At 37.2% G+C, this 20,790-nt stretch overlaps 1 protein-coding gene across 1 annotated transcript in view; it reads right to left on the minus strand.

The window, feature by feature from the left end:
• Positions 1-19,693, minus strand: part of LOC140233386 (piezo-type mechanosensitive ion channel component 2-like) — a 122,372-nt gene extending 102,679 nt beyond the window's left edge. Inside the window, exons 1-6 of the mRNA XM_072313492.1 lie at positions 19,660-19,693; positions 13,819-13,917; positions 10,379-10,504; positions 9,514-9,556; positions 8,194-8,664; positions 5,820-6,006 (exon numbers count right to left, since the gene is read on the minus strand). Of these exons, the coding sequence (XP_072169593.1) occupies positions 5,820-6,006; positions 8,194-8,664; positions 9,514-9,556; positions 10,379-10,504; positions 13,819-13,917; positions 19,660-19,693 (960 nt within the window). The remainder of the gene's footprint in view (positions 1-5,819; positions 6,007-8,193; positions 8,665-9,513; positions 9,557-10,378; positions 10,505-13,818; positions 13,918-19,659) is intronic.
• Between the last annotated feature and the right edge of the window lie 1,097 nt (positions 19,694-20,790).

A 20,790-nucleotide genomic window follows, 5' to 3' on the forward strand; every position in this document is an offset into this window, starting at 1 on the left:
TTGTCAATTTGACTTTCATTCATCTGGTAAGGATTTATCTGATAAGGACAGTTCGTCGAATACACTATAAATTACTTTTTAAATGGGTAAATATGAGCCATTCAAGTTGCCTGACATTGAAATGATTGGTTTCATGGAATCACAGTAAGCAATTTTCTAGACAACCCAGGACTCTTCTCTCATTTGATATCATAAGACAAAGATACAAATAATTACTACTAAAAACGGTAAAAATTGTCCGCATTGACACCTGTATATCTTGCCTGATGATGTGGATTGATAATGCATAGACAGTCCAAATTGCCCTGCACTTGTAAAATGTAGGACGACCAACAGTCAAGTGACTTTGCAATAGGATACATCCCCTTACATTAACATACCAGCATTTATAAAGAATGCAGGTATATATCCAAGATTTCCTCATATACATGTGGGGTACATAGCACAAGGATCTATCATGTGTTAACATACTCCATATAGCTTCGAACCACTGGTATGCTTCGAGTGCCAATCAGCAGAGAAAACAACAGTGTCATACACATGGTCAGACATCCCTGGCAGAGACAGGGTTAATGAAATGTAACAGCATAAGACCGAGAGCATGTGACAGAAATTGTCGCCACTCACAATTTTGTATAATTACATTGATAGGCCTATGCATCAATTGTGTCTGAAACAAAATACTGAACGGCCAAGACAGGATGATTCATGTACACAGACAGGGGAATGAAATATGAGGTCTTACATCAACAACCTCAACAAATGTCAGTTAAATCGTTTTACATTCACAGCAGCACAGCAGATGATGCGGACACAACCACGTGGCTTGGGATTGATTGGCGCATGCAAGTAAGAAACACACGTTCATGTCAAACTGATCCGTGCCTGGATCAGTCACAATGTGATTTAAAGAATAAAATATGATCTGCTGATGTTAAGGGTGAGAGTTATGTGGTGCGTTCCACATACACCCACCCATATATGAAGCTCATGTTCAAACATTACCATATTTGAGTTTCCACTTTAAACTTTAATATGTCAGGTATTGCTCAAAAAGAAGTTAGAGCTGTTTTAAAAGTCCCATACTCTCTCCAAACCTATATCTTTATATTTTTCCAATTAAAATTGTATCAGTTTCTTTGCTGGTCAAGACATAGAGTCAAGACATAGTGAGTATATTCTTTGCACCTCCTAGACCCGAGTTGTTATTGATTATTCTAATTTCACATCTATGATTATGTCATAAATAGAGTAGGAAATAATCAACTAAATTTAATGGATGTACTGAGATGTGCAGTAACTCAATAGACTTTGCTTCAATAAAAAAAAAAAAAAAAACTATAAAAGCACAAAGACGTGAAGTCGAGATCTTGGAGGACATAAAACTGTCAGAGTCCATGTTGATGACAGACATGAATTGTTGACTAGGACAATCACAATTTCTGATAAGGATTGAGCAGCAAAATGACAGAATACCGTGGCAACACAGGAATTGTTATACTGTAAAAGTGGAAATTTTCGCAGTGTTGAAATTTTCGCGCATTTCGCGCAACCAGAAACTAGCGCGAAAATAAAAACACACGAATATTTTTGCTTGCCATACGTTCCTGTGCGTGATGTCTTGATTCCACGGAATTAAAAACACGCGAAACTCTTCTGACCCGGCCTAGCGCGAAAAATTAGTCGCGCGAAAATATCCACTTTTACGGTAATACGGTCATACAGACAGGTGGTACAGTACTTTCCAAACACAGCATAATGATTGCTAGCTTTGGTTTTGGATGTTAACAAACAATGATTCATTGAAGATGTCAATGATTGAAACTTATGGACACATGGTGGCTCATTTGACTAATACATGAATGGTTAAAAATACAACTGGATGGAAAGTGTCTGACATGCATCTGGTGTTTGTTTTCCTGTTTTCCCACCTTCAGTTTCAATATTTCCTCCAAAAACAAATTGCATCAAAGAGAAGCTATCCTTACATATGCAAATTTAGCTACTATCATATTTTTCTAATATCTGCCACTTTCCTTCTCTCTCTTAAAAAATACCAATGGAATCCTGTTATCTTTGCTCAATTTTCATTTATATCACGTTTCTGGTCCGTTTCTCTATTATTGCATTCATCACACTGTCTCTCTCAAACACGCCATCTGTTTAAAGGGCAGACGTTTAGTGTATTATCATAAATATCAAACATGACTGAACTAATGCAACATGAAAGCTAGGCACATTTAACACCTAATGAATACTGAAATGACTGTTAAGTCACAATTACAGCATCGATTTCTTTGGTGAATTATGTACAAGCAGTCGATTGACATCTCCCACCACCTACACAATCTGCAAATGACCTCTCAGCCATGGGCTGAGGAATATCTATGTTTGCAGCCAACAGAGTCTGCTTGAAAGTTAATCTCTATTAAAAATCATACCATGATCTAATACTAATGAAGTACTGTAACAGATGGCAGATACAGTACTATCAAAACTCTAGAGCTGGCCCATGAGAATTCTTCCAATGAAAATGAAAAAGCAACATAATACTTTTTGTATTTATACACTTCAAAACTACACCTTTTAACTGGCATTGATGAATTTCATTCTTTAATGAGGAGTTTTATTTTTATGTTTCCTGCAATCTTGTGCAGCAACAAATTTCATGATTTTCTATATCCTTCAGGATCATCAAAAACAAAAATGTGTAATCTCTTCTAATAACACTCACAGGTCACCCAAAGTACATTAATTTCTAGATATGTTAATGTTAATATTTGTACATGAAGGAAGTTTGTGATGCATAGATGTTGAGAGTGTTTTGTGTTACTTTAACCCATCAAACCATCACAGATCTCACTGCATTTTGTCGTCATTAAATGTGCATCTCTTTATTTCACTGCATATCGTTTGTGGAGAAAGATTAGACAAAACTGGTTAAATTCATCAAATTTGCTGAAATTCGAGAAGAAATTCACACAAATTTGCCAATTTGAAAGAGAATGGAAGCATTAAATCTTCTAAAATTTGTTGCCTACCTTAATTTAATTTATCAATCAAGAGTGTTTGAAAGCAACCATGACAAATAATTACCTTGGTTAATGTGAACAACAATGGGTTCAAATGGCAGAACATTTTGATTCTGTGCTATGGAATACTTACAATGGATAGAAATAAATGATGATTTAAAGATATCATCAACAAAACACAAAAATGTGGCTTTGGGGGGACTTGATGGATTACAAATTAGAAAGAATAGAGGTGAAAGATACATACAAGAGAAGGGTAATCAATGTCTTGCAAACTGGTATGTGAACAAAATGCACACATGTGCAGGGTATGGTGGTATGCAAGTAAGTATGAAGGGTACAAGTTATTTTACCCTTCACATGTACTAATGCTCAGCATATTGTTACACGTATGCAATATATATTTTATTATGCATGCTTTGATGAGTGACTACAAACAAATACTACACTAGCATGTATCATTTGAAAATGCAGGACAGTCCAAGATATGCATTTTTTTTTTGGGGGGGGGGATGGGGGTGGTCAACATACATACCTGAAGTCTCTGTATACCAAAAGAAGCAGAAATGATGAAATTTGATTGTTTTCTTGCATTAGTCACAGGTTCTACATACTATCATACAGTTTTCTGAAAAAAGGCACTATTTACTATGTGGGCAGTGCATCAAACAGTACATACCACAATGATTTACTACTTTTTTTTTGACAGAATAACTACAGGCATTCTATTCAATTTGTCAGTAGATCTCATGCAAAACACACATTTTTTATACCATGAAAATTGAATTGTTAAAAATAATTTAGTGCATCATTTACCTTCGCATTTTATGACAAGTATAAAAAAAGCATGCAGGTATTGTAGAGCAAAAAGACTCTAGTTTAGGACTGCAGGAACATCTTCAGACTAGAAATACACATTCATATGGATACACCATGCTGTTAAACCTACTGATTGTACTGAAGATTGTCAACTTGTACCATTTTAAAAGATCCTCAATCTTATATCATAACCCTTTGAATATATGCAAAATCAAATAATACATCAATGAAACATAAAGGGCTGATTACACACAGAGTGATAGTCTCTTTAAAATGATAATAAAAAAAATACCTGCATTTTCATTCTTCCTGACTAAGTTAAACCAATAGCTACCTGCAAGTGATAACTTACAGCTGTGTATCATGATAATCATCAATGTTCACCTGGCATATCTTGACAAACCCAAATACACTGAATTGAATGTCTGAATCCTACTCTATAGCCCGAATTCATGAAGGTGGTACAAATGAAACCATGGTTTAAACCATGGACAAAAACCATGGAGCGCCAAGTGTCGCACGGAATATTTCGTTACGAAATTGGTCATTTCGTCGACAAAATGACCGTTTCGTTAACGAAATTATCATTTCGTGGACCATATGTTCATTTAGTTACAAAATGTTGTCATTTTGTTACAAAATAATCATTTCATCGACGAAATGACTGATTTCGTAACGAAATATTCTGTGCGACACTTGGCGCTCCATGGTTTTTGTCCATGGTTTAAACCATGGTTTCATTTGTACCACCTTTGTGAATTCGGGCCTATTTCTTTAATACACAACTTTTAAATGTATGGAAGATTGAAACTAAAAGTAAGTTATGTAAGCAGTGAAAGAATTGATATTTAGACAGTGTACAAATCTATTGATTGATTCAAATATTCAACAGACTTGAAACCCATGCATACATAACTTGATAAAACTATTTGGATTACTACAAAGAGAGAGTAAAGTTGGATAAAGCTCAGATTATTCTTAATTACAGATGCCTCCTATGGTATGTCTGCATTCTCTAACTCTTTTATTCTACGTAAGCCTCTGTGTGCTTAGAGTACCACTTGGCACAGAAAACCTTATAGCATTGTACACTCTGTCAAAAGTCACTGGCATAGAAAGGGTTTGGAAGTAAAGGGATTGTATAGTTTTGGTTGAGACCTAATTTCAGGTTTCTAACTTTTTTTGGTGAGATAATGAGACACCTCTTATGAAATATGAAAGAGCTTGTAATTCTATGAGGAATTCAATGTTTATTTGATGAAAATTGGTTTTAAAATGGCTGAGATGTCCAAAAAGAGCAATTCTAATAAAGTGTGGGACCCACATTTTATTACGATCGCTTTGTTTTACTATGTTTTTGGATGTTTCAGTCATTCCAAACCCGATTTTCATCAAATAAACTTTAAATTCCTCTTAAAATGGTATGCTCTGTACTATATCATAAGCGTTTTCTTGATATCTCACAGAAAGTTAAAAGCCCAATTCTCATCTCCACCAAAACTGTACTATCCCTTTAACCGGTTAATACTCTGTCTATACAACAGCCTCCTAAATTATTTTTTCAGCCGCTTGGAAGTTGCGTCTGTTCATTTTTATTTTCCTTTGAATGAACAGATGCACTACGCCAATTGTAAGAAAAGGAGGAAATCAAAGAAAGAAAGGTGAAGGGACTGATTTGACTTTGAAACTTTCAGCTGTTTAAATCATTCTGGTATTAGAGCACAGCATGACAGTATATTAGATAGGAATTTCATTGCAATCTGAAGAGAGACAAGAAGTAAAAACACAACATGCACAGCATATATTAGACCTAAATCTACTGACAACTAATTGAAAACACACACACACTCACATAAATAAACATATCAAGCTGTCCAGTTGTTCTCATTGCTTCTACTTTTAAATTGAAATAGCACCATAGATCATGTATAGAGAAACAAAAGCATAGATATAGAAGCACAGACTTACGGGTCCTGCGAGCCACCTGTAAACCTCATGGCCCAGAAACCAGTAGAAGAGGATGAGAATGGCAGGATTGACGAAGATCGGCCAGGGGGCCTTGGAGTAGAAGACCAACTCCCTCGGGTCTCCTCCAACATTGCAGCGTAGTGAGTCCACGATGGGGGTGAGACCAATGAAGGCTGTTAGAGGGAGTCTGGTGGAGGGTAGAACACACAGGAGCAGAAAGGGGGAAGGTTAGAAAAGTTCAATCACATAACAATTGTTAACCATTACCAGCAAATAGGCTCAACTTTTTAAAACTCTACACTGGGGTGCTGTTGCACTGGGGTGCTGTGGCACTGGGGTGCTGTGGCATAATGGACAAGACTCCCAACTCTAAATAGGAGGACCCAAGTTCGATTCCTGCCCAGTGTTTAGGTCTTTGGACAATATTTTTTACCCACCATGTCCCTCTCACCCCAGATGTAAAAATGGGTACCTGGCAATGCTAGAGTAATAATAAAGGCAGGGCCCTCTGGTAGAGCAGTGGCAACACTGAAGAGGCTACCTTGGATAAATAAGACTTTATTATTATTCCATCATCCCCTGACCCCAAGTTTAACCTCCTCAGTGGTGTTAAGATAGTATTTCCACAGTCCAGTCTAAATCCTGACTCTTTTGTGTTCATCGTGACTTCAACAAAAAATACAGCTGTATACAATGTGGCATAATGGTTGTCTGTGACGAGAATAGTAAGAGATGGTCCTGGGTTCAAATCTCGATAAAGTAAGTGAAACATTAAAGCTACAACCTGTCATACATTACTACTCTCACAAGCATAACGTCAGTTGAGAATAAGGGCGTTAAGTTGCCACTAAACCCAAAGTGTTCGAGACAACTTAATGCCCTTCTCATTCTCAACAGACGATAATATGTTCACATGCCTCTCATGTATGGAAATAATGACCTTGACCTTGACTATAAGAGCAAATGATGATAAACAGTCCAAATGCAGTGCAATGGTTTGCATCACTGTGCGTGTTTATACAGGAGCCTCTCGCATCGGCGCGCATGAGCCGGTATTTTACCTCCCGCATGAGCGCTTATTTCTCGTGTTTATGCAGAAGTCAAAATACCGGCTCATGCGAGCCGATGCGAGCCGATGCGAGCGGACCTCAGCTGAACCGGACCTCTCGAATTTTGGGGTCAAGCATAGGTCATGTTCGCAGTGCAGTTTATTGCATGATGGGAAAAAATGAAAAAAATCAAGATGGCACCGGCAAAGTCATCAGGACCACCAAGCTTGACGGTAATTCTTGTAACGTTCCTCTTGATTGACAACCACCCGGCCAAATGATCAATTGAAATCCAGTTTTTCAGTAAGAAGGAGAAGACGTGGTTCGATCATGACAGATATTAAAATACATGCTTTCCGGTTACCTCTCGGATTTCGGTCGTCTGTATAAACACACAGCAAAATACGCGAGGCTCCTCTCGCATCGGCCACCTCAAAAGGTGGCGGACGGACGGAACCTCTCGCATGAGCCTGCATTTGGCGGCGTATGCCGGCATACGCCGTGTTTATACAGAGCAAAATTCGAGAGGTCCTCTCGCATGAGCCGGCATGAGCCGGCATGAGCGCGTATTTTGCTTCTCTGTATAAACACGCTCACTGTCTAGACAAGGAAGGTGATGACTAATGGTAGAATGCTGAGGCACAAGAGATGACATAAACAAAAGAACTCAGTACTATGCACTTTGTCCCCAAAAAAAATTACAATCGGATTTTTGCATTGATAACTTCCAATATGATTAAACTGTCTGATTGCTATTTCAGGGTCTAAAAATAAAACATCTTACCTATATTTTGCAGAAAACCCTATTCAATTTGGTTAGGTGGTCACAGAGAAATGTGAATTGTTGTGAAGCATGTCATGGATGGGATTCTTCCAAGTTTAGCACTTGGATGCTCTTGGAACTGCATATTGATGTGTGAACACAATTGTCAGAACTTGGAAGGAAGGGTATCTCTTTGACCACTGAAGCAAATCAGTTGGGTTTTTTGTAAGATGTGGGTAATAAGTTAAAGTTTCATACCCGCAAATTATATTAGGATTGATTCACTATCTTTAAAGTTATCACTGCGAAGGGTCCCGCTGTAATTCTTCTTTTTTTTTGACATGTTGCTTGAAGGAACTCGGTATTAAGATGCAGGCCTCTGTCCTTCAAATACCTTGCTTCAAAGGCATTGCTTCAAATGTGTTGCCTTCAAATTCAAATTCTATGCTCTTCAAATGAACTTGGGCCTTTTGCCCTTTAATATATTTTAGTAAGAATGAAATAAATGTAATGCAACGAAAAATTAAATGAAATGGGAGATAATCAAGAAAGCATTCCATACCCAGATTTTTCATCTGGTTCCACTGGCATGGCCTCCTGAAAGAACTGGAACTGGGCAAGGTAGAGAACCACAATGTGGCATCCGCTGTATATCAGCCACACCACCTCAATCCACTTGAAGACACGCCCCCATGTCTGGTAGAATGACCACCATGTCACCACGACCAGGAACCCGACGAAGTAGACGGAGGAAAGTGCCGACGGCACGACGATCCCAGCCAGGGCACAAAAGAGCATGACGTTGCACGACAGCAGGCCGTCGACGATCACGGACGTCCGTCGCGGTCGACGCTCCATGACGGGCGACAGCCTACCACTCTCCTCCCCATCATCTTGGGCGGGGTCTGTATCCTCTGTCTGGGGCTGGACCAAGATGTAATTGCACATGACGAGGACCAGCAGGGATACGACGAGGAGGATGACATCGGGAGCTACCAGTCTGGCCACGTTGAGTGCGTTGAGGTCGTCTAGTCTGCAGGTGACAAGGGAACTTACAATGTAAAACCTTTCCTACAGTGTATACTATAAAGTCTAGAGTTTTTCGTGCGAAAAAATATTAGAAGAAACAGCTTTTATAAATGCAAATCATTATAGAGATGCTTCATGCTTAGAACAGTGAAAGTATATGTATCAAATCTTACAATGAATTGGGAATTAGCAGCTTTTTGAGTGTCTATCTATTCACCTGCCTTTGACACATTATATGATTTTGGGTTGAATATGTATCAAAGTTCGAACCTTTTTGGTACTGAAAAATGTTTAGAATGTAATACATATTTTAAACAGCAATGCAAAGGACACAATTCAAATATGTAATATGTTCACTGCAACTTAAATGGTAATTCTTCAAGTTGATAAACCAAAGAATTGAAATGTTAGGATTGAGCGCACTATTCATCACTGCATTCTGAAACTGCTCTCATGTGACAATTAAAGTCATATTAATTGAGTTTCAAAACCTATAGCATACAACCCAACAGCAAAAAAAAAAAATAAAAAAAAATTATTATTTTAAAAGAAGAAACAAAATGCGGCCCTCATTTCACATGTAAAATATACATGTTTAGTGTTTTCAAAAGTCCCTACAGTCTAAGTTTTTATTCAACTTTGTGGGTTATTACTGAGTCAAATTTAAAATATACATGTACTACCATCTTTGTGAATATTTTTGTTTTGACTATACAGAATTATAAACAGAAAGAGAACTGTATTGATGCCTCCTTGGAATGTAGACAATGTCATAATCCTTTTGGAGATTGATAAACTAAGAAAAATAAATTCTACAAATTTAAAGAAATTTTGCAAACCCCATGTGACATACCTCTGAAAGCCAAGTTGCTGCCATAGTGTGTCTGTATAGTTACCTGGTTGGAAGATGGGTAAAAAATCATGTTTATTATTTTACCAGTCAGCATCATATCATGCTCATTACAGGATGATTGAGAAAAGAATGTAACACACACACACACACACACGCACACACACACACATACACACACACACGCACACACACACACACACACACATACACACACACACATACACACACACGCACACACACACATATATAACACATACATTGCACCTGTTTAGAAACATAGATGTTCTCTTGCTGTCTAAAATTAGAATGTTTGTTATTCCTATGGCAGTCAACATTTCATTGCACTTTCTTACAGCGTTCCTGTAAAAATACTGGTATACAAATATCAGCACACACTTAGGCACACACCCAAACACGGCACACAAGTTTTTAATAGAATATTCTCCCTATATCTCCCTTGAGCAATTTAGAACCGGAACTGGAAAGTCATTACTACAGTATAGAGTTTGTCTAAAATAGGAATGCCCTTTTGCCTCTAAGTCTCTAACTTAATAGTTGAGACTACTTACAACACACAGAGATCCCTAGATCTCCCTTGAGCAATTTAAAACCGGAACTGGAAAGTCATTACTACAGTATAGAGTTTGTCTAAAATAGGAATGCCCTTTTGCCTCTAAGTCTCTAACTTTAGTTGAGACTACTTACAACACACACATACACACACACACACACACACACACACACACACACACAAACACTGTCCATACCATTCAAACAGAATATTCTCATTACATCTCCCTTCACCGGTTGAGAATCGGAAGTTCATTTCTACAGGTGGCCTATTACTTTTCAGCAGACAACTCACAGTAAGAAGGATCTTTCTCGTCGTCGTAAGTGCCTAGTCCCGCCTGCGTTATCTGGTAGACAATCTGTGAGAGACAACCTAGAGCACTAAGTACCACCAGTGCCTTCATATACCGCCCCGCTGCTCCTGTGGAAACCAAGACAAAACGCGGTTATAGGAAACGTTACCAATGTGGTCAATTACTGCCAACCATCATTCAAAAAACAAAACAAACTAGAAATGTCGCTATGGCGACTGATATGCCTCCGCCATAATGCATGATTCTCCTAATAGGTCTAGATAGTACATGTGGACAATGTGTGATTACATTTTCACAAAATTGGCAAAATATTGAAATGACAAGTTTGTCACAAATGTGTTGAATATTCACCTTCCTTGACCTTGGTTTAATTGGATGAATAGGAGAGCATGTATTTGGGGATTTAAGGACTTTAACTTGACTTTGACCCACTCATACATTTATGCATTGAGTAATTTTCATGGTACCGGTATGGAGAAAAAGTGCTTCTGTAAAAACTTCTGTACTGAATAGTAAATTGTTACCATGTTCATCTGGCCTTTGACCCTAAAATTCATAAGATAAATATGCAGTAAGTTTCACGATAAATTGAGCCACTTCCGAAATATGGAGGAAAAAGTGAGTTCAGCACTTTCACTTGATCTTTGACCTTTTGACCTTTGAGGCAAAAAAAAAAAAAAAAAAACTCTCCAGAGAATTTCTATTAGGTTACACATGCATACACCAAGTGTAAAAAAAAAAATAATAATCCTGCTGGCATTGCATGAACATGAGGGAAATAGTAAAATTTTGAAGTGTTGCACTTGACCTTTGACCCCCTGACCTTTGACCCCATGAACCCTACATTCTCTAGATAATCACTGCCAGTCAGTACATACTATGTTCCATGAAGATATCTTGAACAATTTTCCAATTTACAGAGAAAAAAAAGAAGTTTTAATACTTTTACTCGACCTTTTGACCTTTGACCTTTGACCTCATGACCCAAACTTTCACCAGAGAATCTAAATTGGGTAATACATGTATACACTAAGTTTCAAGAAAATATCTTCAGGCATTGCATAGATATGGTGGAAATAGTGAAATTTTATGTATTTGACCTTGACCTTTTGACCTTTGACCTTGAGCACGCGCACCCAAAGGTTGATAGGCACAACTTCACCCCCTAATACACATACATGCCAAGTTTCATTAGGATACCTCAACAGCTTTTGATAGTTACCTTGTCCACAAAATTCATTACGGACGGACGGAAAGACGGACGGACGGACGGACGGAAGGACGGACGGACGGACGGAAGGACGGAAGGACGGACGGACAGACGGACGGACGGACGGACGGACAACCCGAAAACATAATGCCTCCGGCACCACTTTGAAAAAAACCTTGAAAAACCTTAAAAAACCCCAGCTATTTCAGCATGGCAATGACAGGTTCTTTCTTTGCTCTCTTGTAAACTGAAGTTGAAACTCTTGCTGTTATACGCCGAATATTTCGCGAGGTTTTTATTTTCGCGAATTTCACGAGTCAGGTGCTAAAAAATCGTGAAATTAAAGACACACGAAAATATTGACTCTGATGATCCCAATGTGAATGTGACGCATGTGTGTACACTTTTCCGTTCAGTACAGGACTCCATGAACGCCAATTTAACCACTCACAAAATCATCGAGAATTCCCGATTCACAAAAATTTAGACTCGCGAAATATATGGCGTATACAGTATATCAACCAGTGGCATATCTAAAGTTATGATTTGTTGTGATTTGATTGAATTTCTGTATTTTTCATCAAGTGAATATGTACCTTTACTAAAAGAAAAAAGAAAACTTTCGAATATTTATATACAATACAATGGAGAATGATAATGTATACAGGGTTGTGTAAATTGGACTAATAGACGAACAAAGTTGGAAAATCATTAATCATTCAGTGGGATTATTATGAACAAATGCAGGAGACTGCCATCTTAAAGGACAAGTCCACCTTCATAGACATTTGGATTGAGATAATGCAGCAATATAAGTGGAACACATCAGTGAATGTTTGAGGAAAATTGGACAATCCGTTCAAAACTTATGAATTTTTGAAGTTTCTGTGCAGTCAATGCTAGATGAGAAGACTACTGAAGTTGATGATGTCACATGCATATGATGATATAAGAAAAATATAAAGAGAATTTCACAAATTTCATTTTTTGAAAAAAAGTACACATTCCCTCAACTTGTAACTGATATTATGTTAAGGGTAATATTACTCCCCCTGCCTTCTGAAAGAGGCAAGTCTTGTGCTCTTCTATGATGCGAGAAAAGTGAAAACATGTTGAATTTTCTTTATACTTTCTTTATATTGTTGTACACATGTAACATCACAAGTTATAGTAGTCTTCTCATCCAGCCGAGACTGAGCAGAAACTTCAAAAATTCATAACTTTTGAACGAATTGTCCGATTTTCCTCAAACTTTCACTGATGTGTTCTACTAATATTGCTGCATTCACTCAATCCACATGTCTATGAAGGTGAACTTGTCCTTTAAGTGTTAGCTTGAGGTTGATGACAGCATATGGTTCATCGGTACTCAAAGTTTGTTCTCTGTAGTTTTGTTTGACAGAAAACTTAATACTGATATTGTTTGTCTCAACAAAAATACTACTACCACAGACTGTGGAAACCTCACTGTTCAATTTACCACAAACATTAAAGCAAATCGATTTAACTTCTTTGGTGTACAAACCATATAAACATATATGTGTGCTTTACAGTCCACCTTGCGTAAGTTGACCTTGGATTTGAAAATTGAATAATCGCCTAAGTCAAAGGTCTTTTCAAGTCCTCTTCTCTTTTATATTCTATTGATTTTAATCCCTCATAAGTCAAATTTCCTGTAAGTCAAAGACATTCTTTAGTCAAAATAGATTTGACTTTAAAGGCAAGGTTGACTGCATTTACATAAAAACATACTAACCATATCAACAAGATTAATTGAATGAAAGTCCTGAAGAACCAAACATTTCCCCAGATATTCTTGATATTTATGAATCATATTTGGTACATTGGAGTACCAAATGAAAATTCACTATTGTGTTGAATATTTTTTTTTTTCAGTGCTGTACCCTAGGTTACCCAAAAATGTGTACAAATAATCTTTAGTATTATTATGCACAAAATTGTTTTCTTGTTTGTGATTATCCAACATAATCGGCATTGGGATCATAATCGCCGCGCTGATTTATGCTAGCGCTGATGATGAGAAAATAGTTGCCATGACAACATTGCACAACTGTATGATAGTTGACACAAGATGGCGCCACACAACGCCGTATCCCGGGTTACGACGGTTCCCCGGGGTACGGCGTGCCGAATCATTTATGAATCATATTTTGCAGGGATATCTGAAGGCATAAAAGATGGTTGACAAACCTTTGAGGTGAATCTCATGCGAAGGGCTTCGAATGAGAGGCAAGGCAAGTAGACATAGCAGGTAAATCCCGGACACCAGATTGATGCGGACGATACTCACTGTGGAAGATATGGAGAGAGAGAGAGAAGTGAGACATCAAATATTGGCTTTTTGTTAAAGTGCCTGGCTTGAAGATTGGAGGAGATCCTCAATGGGGTATAGTCTCAATCTCAGACCCAGATACAATAACAAGTATTTGTGTTGCAAAGCAAAAAATGTTTGCAGCATGACATTGTCGCGAATTGGAGTCTTTTTCGCAGCATGAAATTTTCATGAGCTGTCACTGGCATTTAATTCATATACATGTAGTATTGACATTAACTTTTGCACACATTTTATTCTTGTGAATCATGACTCCAACAAATTCACAAAATTAAAATGCACGCAAACATTTCCTGCTTTATTACAGTATTTCGACCTTATGGAACAACAACAATTAAGAACATGAGAGCATTATGAACGCAGTACTGTAAAAGCTGAAATTTTTGCACTCTGAAGTTTTGGTACTCAACCAGGTAAGATAAATTGCAAATGTTATTAATTTTGCTGATGGTCACTTCAAGTGAGAGAGCACTTCAAGACCTCATAGCTGGCTGCTCCTGCTACAGCGGTTTAACGACTTTGGCAGCACATACTAGGTTAAAATGTATTGGTCTGCATTAGGCCAGCAAAATCATTTGTACTACAGGACTAGCAAACATGAAGAAAACTACAAATAACATGACACGCAATTGTATGATATTCCTATCCTATACCTACAAATGTAGCTCAAGATCAAAGATGAATAATATCACATTTTTTTATAAAAAGCCAAAAAAAGAGAGAAAAATGTGCTTTCATCATGCTAGTTTCATATTGTGTGAAATACAGGAACTTTTTCACTTTTATAGATATCTGTATGACTAAATCTCCTCTATTCCACAGTATTTGCTTCACACTCAAAGGGGGAAATCCCCAACACACATCCGATTACGATGAATATATTAGTTTCACTATACTGTCTTGATGGGACATATAATACAGTTAATCATACTGTTACTTTCACATTAAATTACAATCACCTGGCAACAAGACTAATGACCACATTCACCTGCAGGTGGTCTCAGTTGAAGGCAAATGGAAATAGCTCTACAAATCTGAATATCTATCCAAATACATTTAATCAAATTGTTGAAGTAAAACCTTCAAGCAATATAACCACCTGTGTATACGTATAATGCAAAGAGCTCTCCATAATGTCTTCTTCATAATAGTCCTCAGTTGAGAAGCAGAAAAAAAGAACTTCATTAAGTTTTTTTTTACTTCTTGCCGAGTTAAATCACTTGTTTTTCTATTACTTTGATAAAAACTGACAAAAATTTATGAATCCATATAAAAGAAAAACAAAACAAGAACACTGTCATCTACATTTCATATGAAACCACAAAGGTGCCACACTTTAATGTGGTATAATCCTATGAAAGTGACATGCACTACTAGTGTTAAGAATTTAAACCATGGTTGGTACGATTAAAGAATAGATAAACTAGAAATGTCGCTTTGGCGACTGGTATGCCTCCGCCATAATGCATGATTTTCCCAATAGGTCTAGATAGTACATGTGGACACTGTGTGATTACATTTTCACAAAATTGGCAAAATATTGCGTAGGAGAGCATGCATCTAGGGATTTAAGGACTTTAACTTGACTTTGACCCATTCATACATTTAGGCACTGAGTAATTTTCAAGGTACAGGTGTGGAGAAAAAGTGCAATTTCTGGATTGAATAGTAAATTGTTACCATTTTCATCTGGCCCTTGACCCTAAAATTCATAAGATAATTACTTTCAGGTAGAACATGCATAATATGTACTAAGTTTCAAGGTAACTTGAGCCACTTCCGAGATATGGAGGAAAAAGTTAGTTCAGCACTTTCACTTGATCTTTGACCTTTTGACCTTTGAGGCAAAAAGAGAAAAAAAAAAACTTTCCAGAGAATTTTATTAGGTTACACACGCATACACCAAGTGTAAAAAATAACCCTGCTGGCATTGCATAAATATGAGGGTAATAGTAAAATTTTGAAGTCTTGCACTTGACCTTTGACCCCTGACCTTTGACCCCATGAACCCTACATTCTCTAGATAATCACTTCCAGTCAGTACATGTATATACTATGTTCCATGAAGATACCTTGAACAAATTTCCAAGGTACGGAGAAAAAAAAAGAAGTTTTAATATTTTTACTTGACCTTTTGACCTTTGACCTCATGACCCAAACTTTCACCAGAGAATCTTAATTGGGTAATACATGTATACACTAAGTTTCAAGAAAATCTCTTCAGGCATTCAATAGATATGGTGGAAATAGTGAAATTCTATGTATTTGACCCTGACCTTTTGACCTTTGACCTTTGACCTCATGACCCAAACTTTCACCAGAGAATCTTAATTGGGTAAAACATGTATACACTAAGTTTCAAGAAAATATCTTCAGGCATTCAATAGATATGGTGGAAATAGTGAAATTTTATGTATTTGACCTTGACCTTTTGACCTTTGACCTTGAGCATGTGCACCCAAAAGTTGATAGGCACAACTTCACCCCCCAATACACATACATGCCAAGTTTCATTAGGATACCTCAACAGGTTTCGATAGTTACCTTGTCCACAAAATTCATTACGGACGGACGGACGGACGGACGGACGGACAACCCGAAAACATAATGCCTCCGGCACCACTTCGTGGCGGAGGCATAAAAAACAAACAAACTTTCATACATTATGTATTTTGGTTGCCTAAAACCAGATCTTTATTGCTTTAATGCAGTATGTTTGCAAATTACACCTGGCTTGTAACATACATTGTGTGTGTATTTTTTGGTTCCAAAAGCAGAATAATGTACAGTTAAATTACACTGTACACTGTATATCACTTCCCATCTTCTCTGAGAGTTGAACGATGAAGCCTGTGGGATACAAATGGAGCTTTAGGATAAAATTCAAAGTACCCAATCTGACCAACCTCCAAATATTCATCCTTGAAATGAGGTCTTTTCTATTTTTATTTGCACTTTGTCAGATGAAATTTGATTTCAAGATGAAAGAGAGAAAAATAAATATACCATGGATGTTGTTGTTGTTGTTGTTGTCGTTGCAGTTGTTGTTATTGCTGCAGCTGTTGTTGTTTGATGTTCATTTTTTTTTTTGGGTTGCCCTTGGCTACCAGAACTCCACTTCTGAAGCCATACCCCTTGGCACAGAATGCATCATTTGATCGAGTGAAGTCTCTTCACATTGTGAACCTGGCAAATTCTTGTTCAGTGTACATTATGTATTGATGGGGAAAATGTTAGTAAAATAACAGTTGCGAAGAAAATGCATACTTTTTTTTTATTAAAGCTAACAAATTGTGACGTATTGACTGTAGGCCTACCTATGTTCCTTTAATACACTGATCATCATGATCGGATGTGTATTTTGTCACAAAAATTTTCAGTAGGTGGCGCCGTCATCTTTTGAATACAGATAATTAACTCTGGTGCCATGTTAGCTTCAAAGACAATCTTATCTTTGCCCGCACTACTAGTATTCTACTTTATAATGCCACTACCGGCTAAAATATGCACTACACACCACTTATGAGTCACCTTGTAATCGTCTTTGTGACTGATGCATTCAACTCTAAAAGCACAACTGTCCATTATCAAGAACATACCATTAACAATATGGGAATATAATGTGTTGAACGAGAAAAAGCAAAAATATCATAACGATACTAGTATAAAGTTCTACCCTTTTCTATCCCTCTCTCCCTTTTCTTTCTCCCTTCTTTCTCATTCTCTTTCTCCCGTTTCATACATTCCAAACGAATCACTTCAAGGATGTGCCATGCTTTCATTGAGTGATTGGCCTTTCATCAATATCAGTTTCATTTGCTCTGCTAATTTATTCATTAATGCAATCAGGTAGAAAGCCAATCACACCAACAAAGTGGTAGTTAATTTCCAGTTATGAGTGATTCAATTGATTAAAAACAGAAAAGAAAAAAAAAAGGTCTTTTGTCATGGAAAAAACAGGTGACAGTCTATAGCCTCACTACACTGTACTTGGCCTCCATTAAGGCTGAGCAAATTTGCAGTGTAACAAACATATGCACTCAATCAACTGAATTATGGGTGAGTTCCCAGCATGTGACTGGTTATCAACCAAAGAGATACATTTTGAATTTCCTTTATCTCATGATCCTAATGGACTTACATTATTTCTGAATACAGGACCGATATTACAGAATGACCATGAGTAATAACCAAGATAATAGATGTTAACAATGAAAGTACACTGCAAAAGCACTGGTAGTCATAAAAGTCTATTGCAGCAAGCTGATATTAGTCTAAGGTACCAGCCACCAATGGTAAAAAGCAGTTCATACTCTGAATAAGAGCATTACAGTAAACACACCCACACCCTCACACCAGGGAGGTGGGAAGCCCCACCTCCCTGCTCTCACACACACACACACACACACTGTTCTGGGTTTTGGCACAAGAATTTATTCAGGAAGGCTCTGATATGTAACAACTTGAAATGGGTACTAGTAGTTTGCGTCAACCTACATGTACACATCATCACTCATGTTTGCTTTGCTGAAAGTCTGTGTTAAGACTGCCAAAAGAAAATAAATACCCGTAGATTCCTAGATGTATGCATTTGGTGGTATAACATTTCTACATGTCACTGCAAATTAGCTGTGAGATAGTGGAACCCTGGAAATGAAAGAAGATTGTAGGTCGTACTACTATTAAGTATATTTTCCAGCATGCTTTAAAAGCGTGGATATTGTCAAATCACACACAGCTAACACGAGTGATGCAAAGATCAGCTATACACGGCACGGCTCACTGCACAGCTTTTATGAGAACAAAACAAATCACAGCACGGATCGAGCTTTGTGCGTCCATGTGCAGCTATCTGTGTGTGTTCGACGGAGTCCACTGACAAAGCCATGGGGGATACGCTCATCAGCACAATGTATAATTTTGTCTTTTTGCGTGTGTGGAGATCACAGAAAAAAACGACAGAACGATGCATGAAAAAAAAAAGAGAGAGAAAATTGAGACTCCAAACACAATTTTGCCCAATACGCCGTATATGCCATCACTTAGAATATATTTCAAGACTACTGAACAGTGACAAGGTGCCAGTATAATGTACATTATGTACAATGTGTGTAGGTCTACGTTGTATGTGCAGACAGGTTACACTCTTCTGTTAGAATCAATCACTGTTACAATCAAAATGTTTTATAGCTGTTTTTTCTAAAATTTGGGTACTCAACTCTGTTAGCTACAAAATTCACCTGATGAAGATAATTCTTTTGCATTGTGACATTGACACAAAAATAACAGGCTTGAGAAATTTTGAGCAAACCTGGAAAAATTACATAAAAATGAAGACCTCCTGAATGTTAGACAATTGGACTATTGACTCACTCTCGGGCCATTTCAAGAATCACATAATCATCTCAGTCACAGGATTACAGCATTTCTTGACTCACCTACATGTACATATATACGTGTACTTTGGTATATTTTTTTTGTGTCCCCCCCCCCCCCCAAAAAAAAAAGAGAGAAACTTATTTTCAAACATTAACATAAACGATGGCTGCTCTTTCATATTCCATGATTTTACATACTGTTGTTGGCAAATCTTTGGAGAAGAATCAGAGTGTAAATTTATGTCTCTTTCCAGAAAATCCCAAATTTAAAGCAGAAGTGACAGAAAGAGGAAATTCATGCAAGCAATGTGACTTGCTCACCTCCAACCACTCTTCTGCAACTCCACACAGCCATGGGATATGACATTATTGTTTATAAATTGATATTAATTTCAAAAGCGAATTGATCTGATGGTTTCACTCAACACGAAAGCTAATCTCCATCTGGAATACATCTTCCTAGAGTTTAATGAGACAGCTACCACCAAGTTTCTGATCTACAGCAATTGTATTCTAATTTTGAGAAAGGCTCAAAGGGTAATGGGTAGTGTATTGTATTGTATCTGCCCAGCACATAGAGTATTAGCTAGCATTTGGATCCATATGTATTTGTATTGACTTAATAAAAACATTGAACAATTTTAATAGTGAATTTACTTGTTCCCAGCAGCACTTTTTTACCATTAAACAAATTCATATTCTTTGTACACCAAATTAAAGCATGCCTTAGCACTGTGTTTAATTGGCCAATTCAGATGTTCTTGCAATTAATGCAAGTCCATGTATAAGAATGAAACTACATACATCGGCACACAAACAGGAAAAATTTAAAAAATGGGCCATTATTCATACCCTTTAATAGCTTACTGTTTAACATCAAAGAGAGCCATGTTGTACATGTACATTTCTACGTGGTATGTGGCACCACAGTACTGGTATCTCTGAGTGTACTGTATGGGTGTACAATCTGCGTTTTGGTACTCACCGACAAGTTTGCTAGTTTTTCGGAAAATACTAATTTTGCCTCCTAATAATGATGAAATATATTTTTGATAATAATTACAATTATGATGATAATAATTATGATAACACAAATAACAACAAATTAAAAATGTTAGCTATCATCATCTTGATAAGACTTCACAATGACAGCCTAAGGTGTCTGGACACTGTCCATCAGTAACTTGGCTTCCTCTATACAGGCTTGGCGATATGGTGCAATTAACTCGCCAAAAGCTTTTGACCTCGCTGCCTGATTTGCATAAAGTAAACAATGTGTTCAAATACAAAACCACTGGAGAAGTGTTGCAGGACAATCATGACATCTCGCCTCAGAAGCCATCAAATGATACAATCTATGCAGTAAATTGAAAGAGAAACTGTTCCCTAACTTGCAATGTTAGTAATTTTGAGTTTGATTGAAGATAAACCTGTGAAATTAACATAGAAACT

This window comes from Diadema setosum, chromosome 9 (assembly GCF_964275005.1).
Source record: "Diadema setosum chromosome 9, eeDiaSeto1, whole genome shotgun sequence".
Lineage (NCBI taxonomy): Eukaryota > Metazoa > Echinodermata > Echinoidea > Diadematoida > Diadematidae > Diadema > Diadema setosum.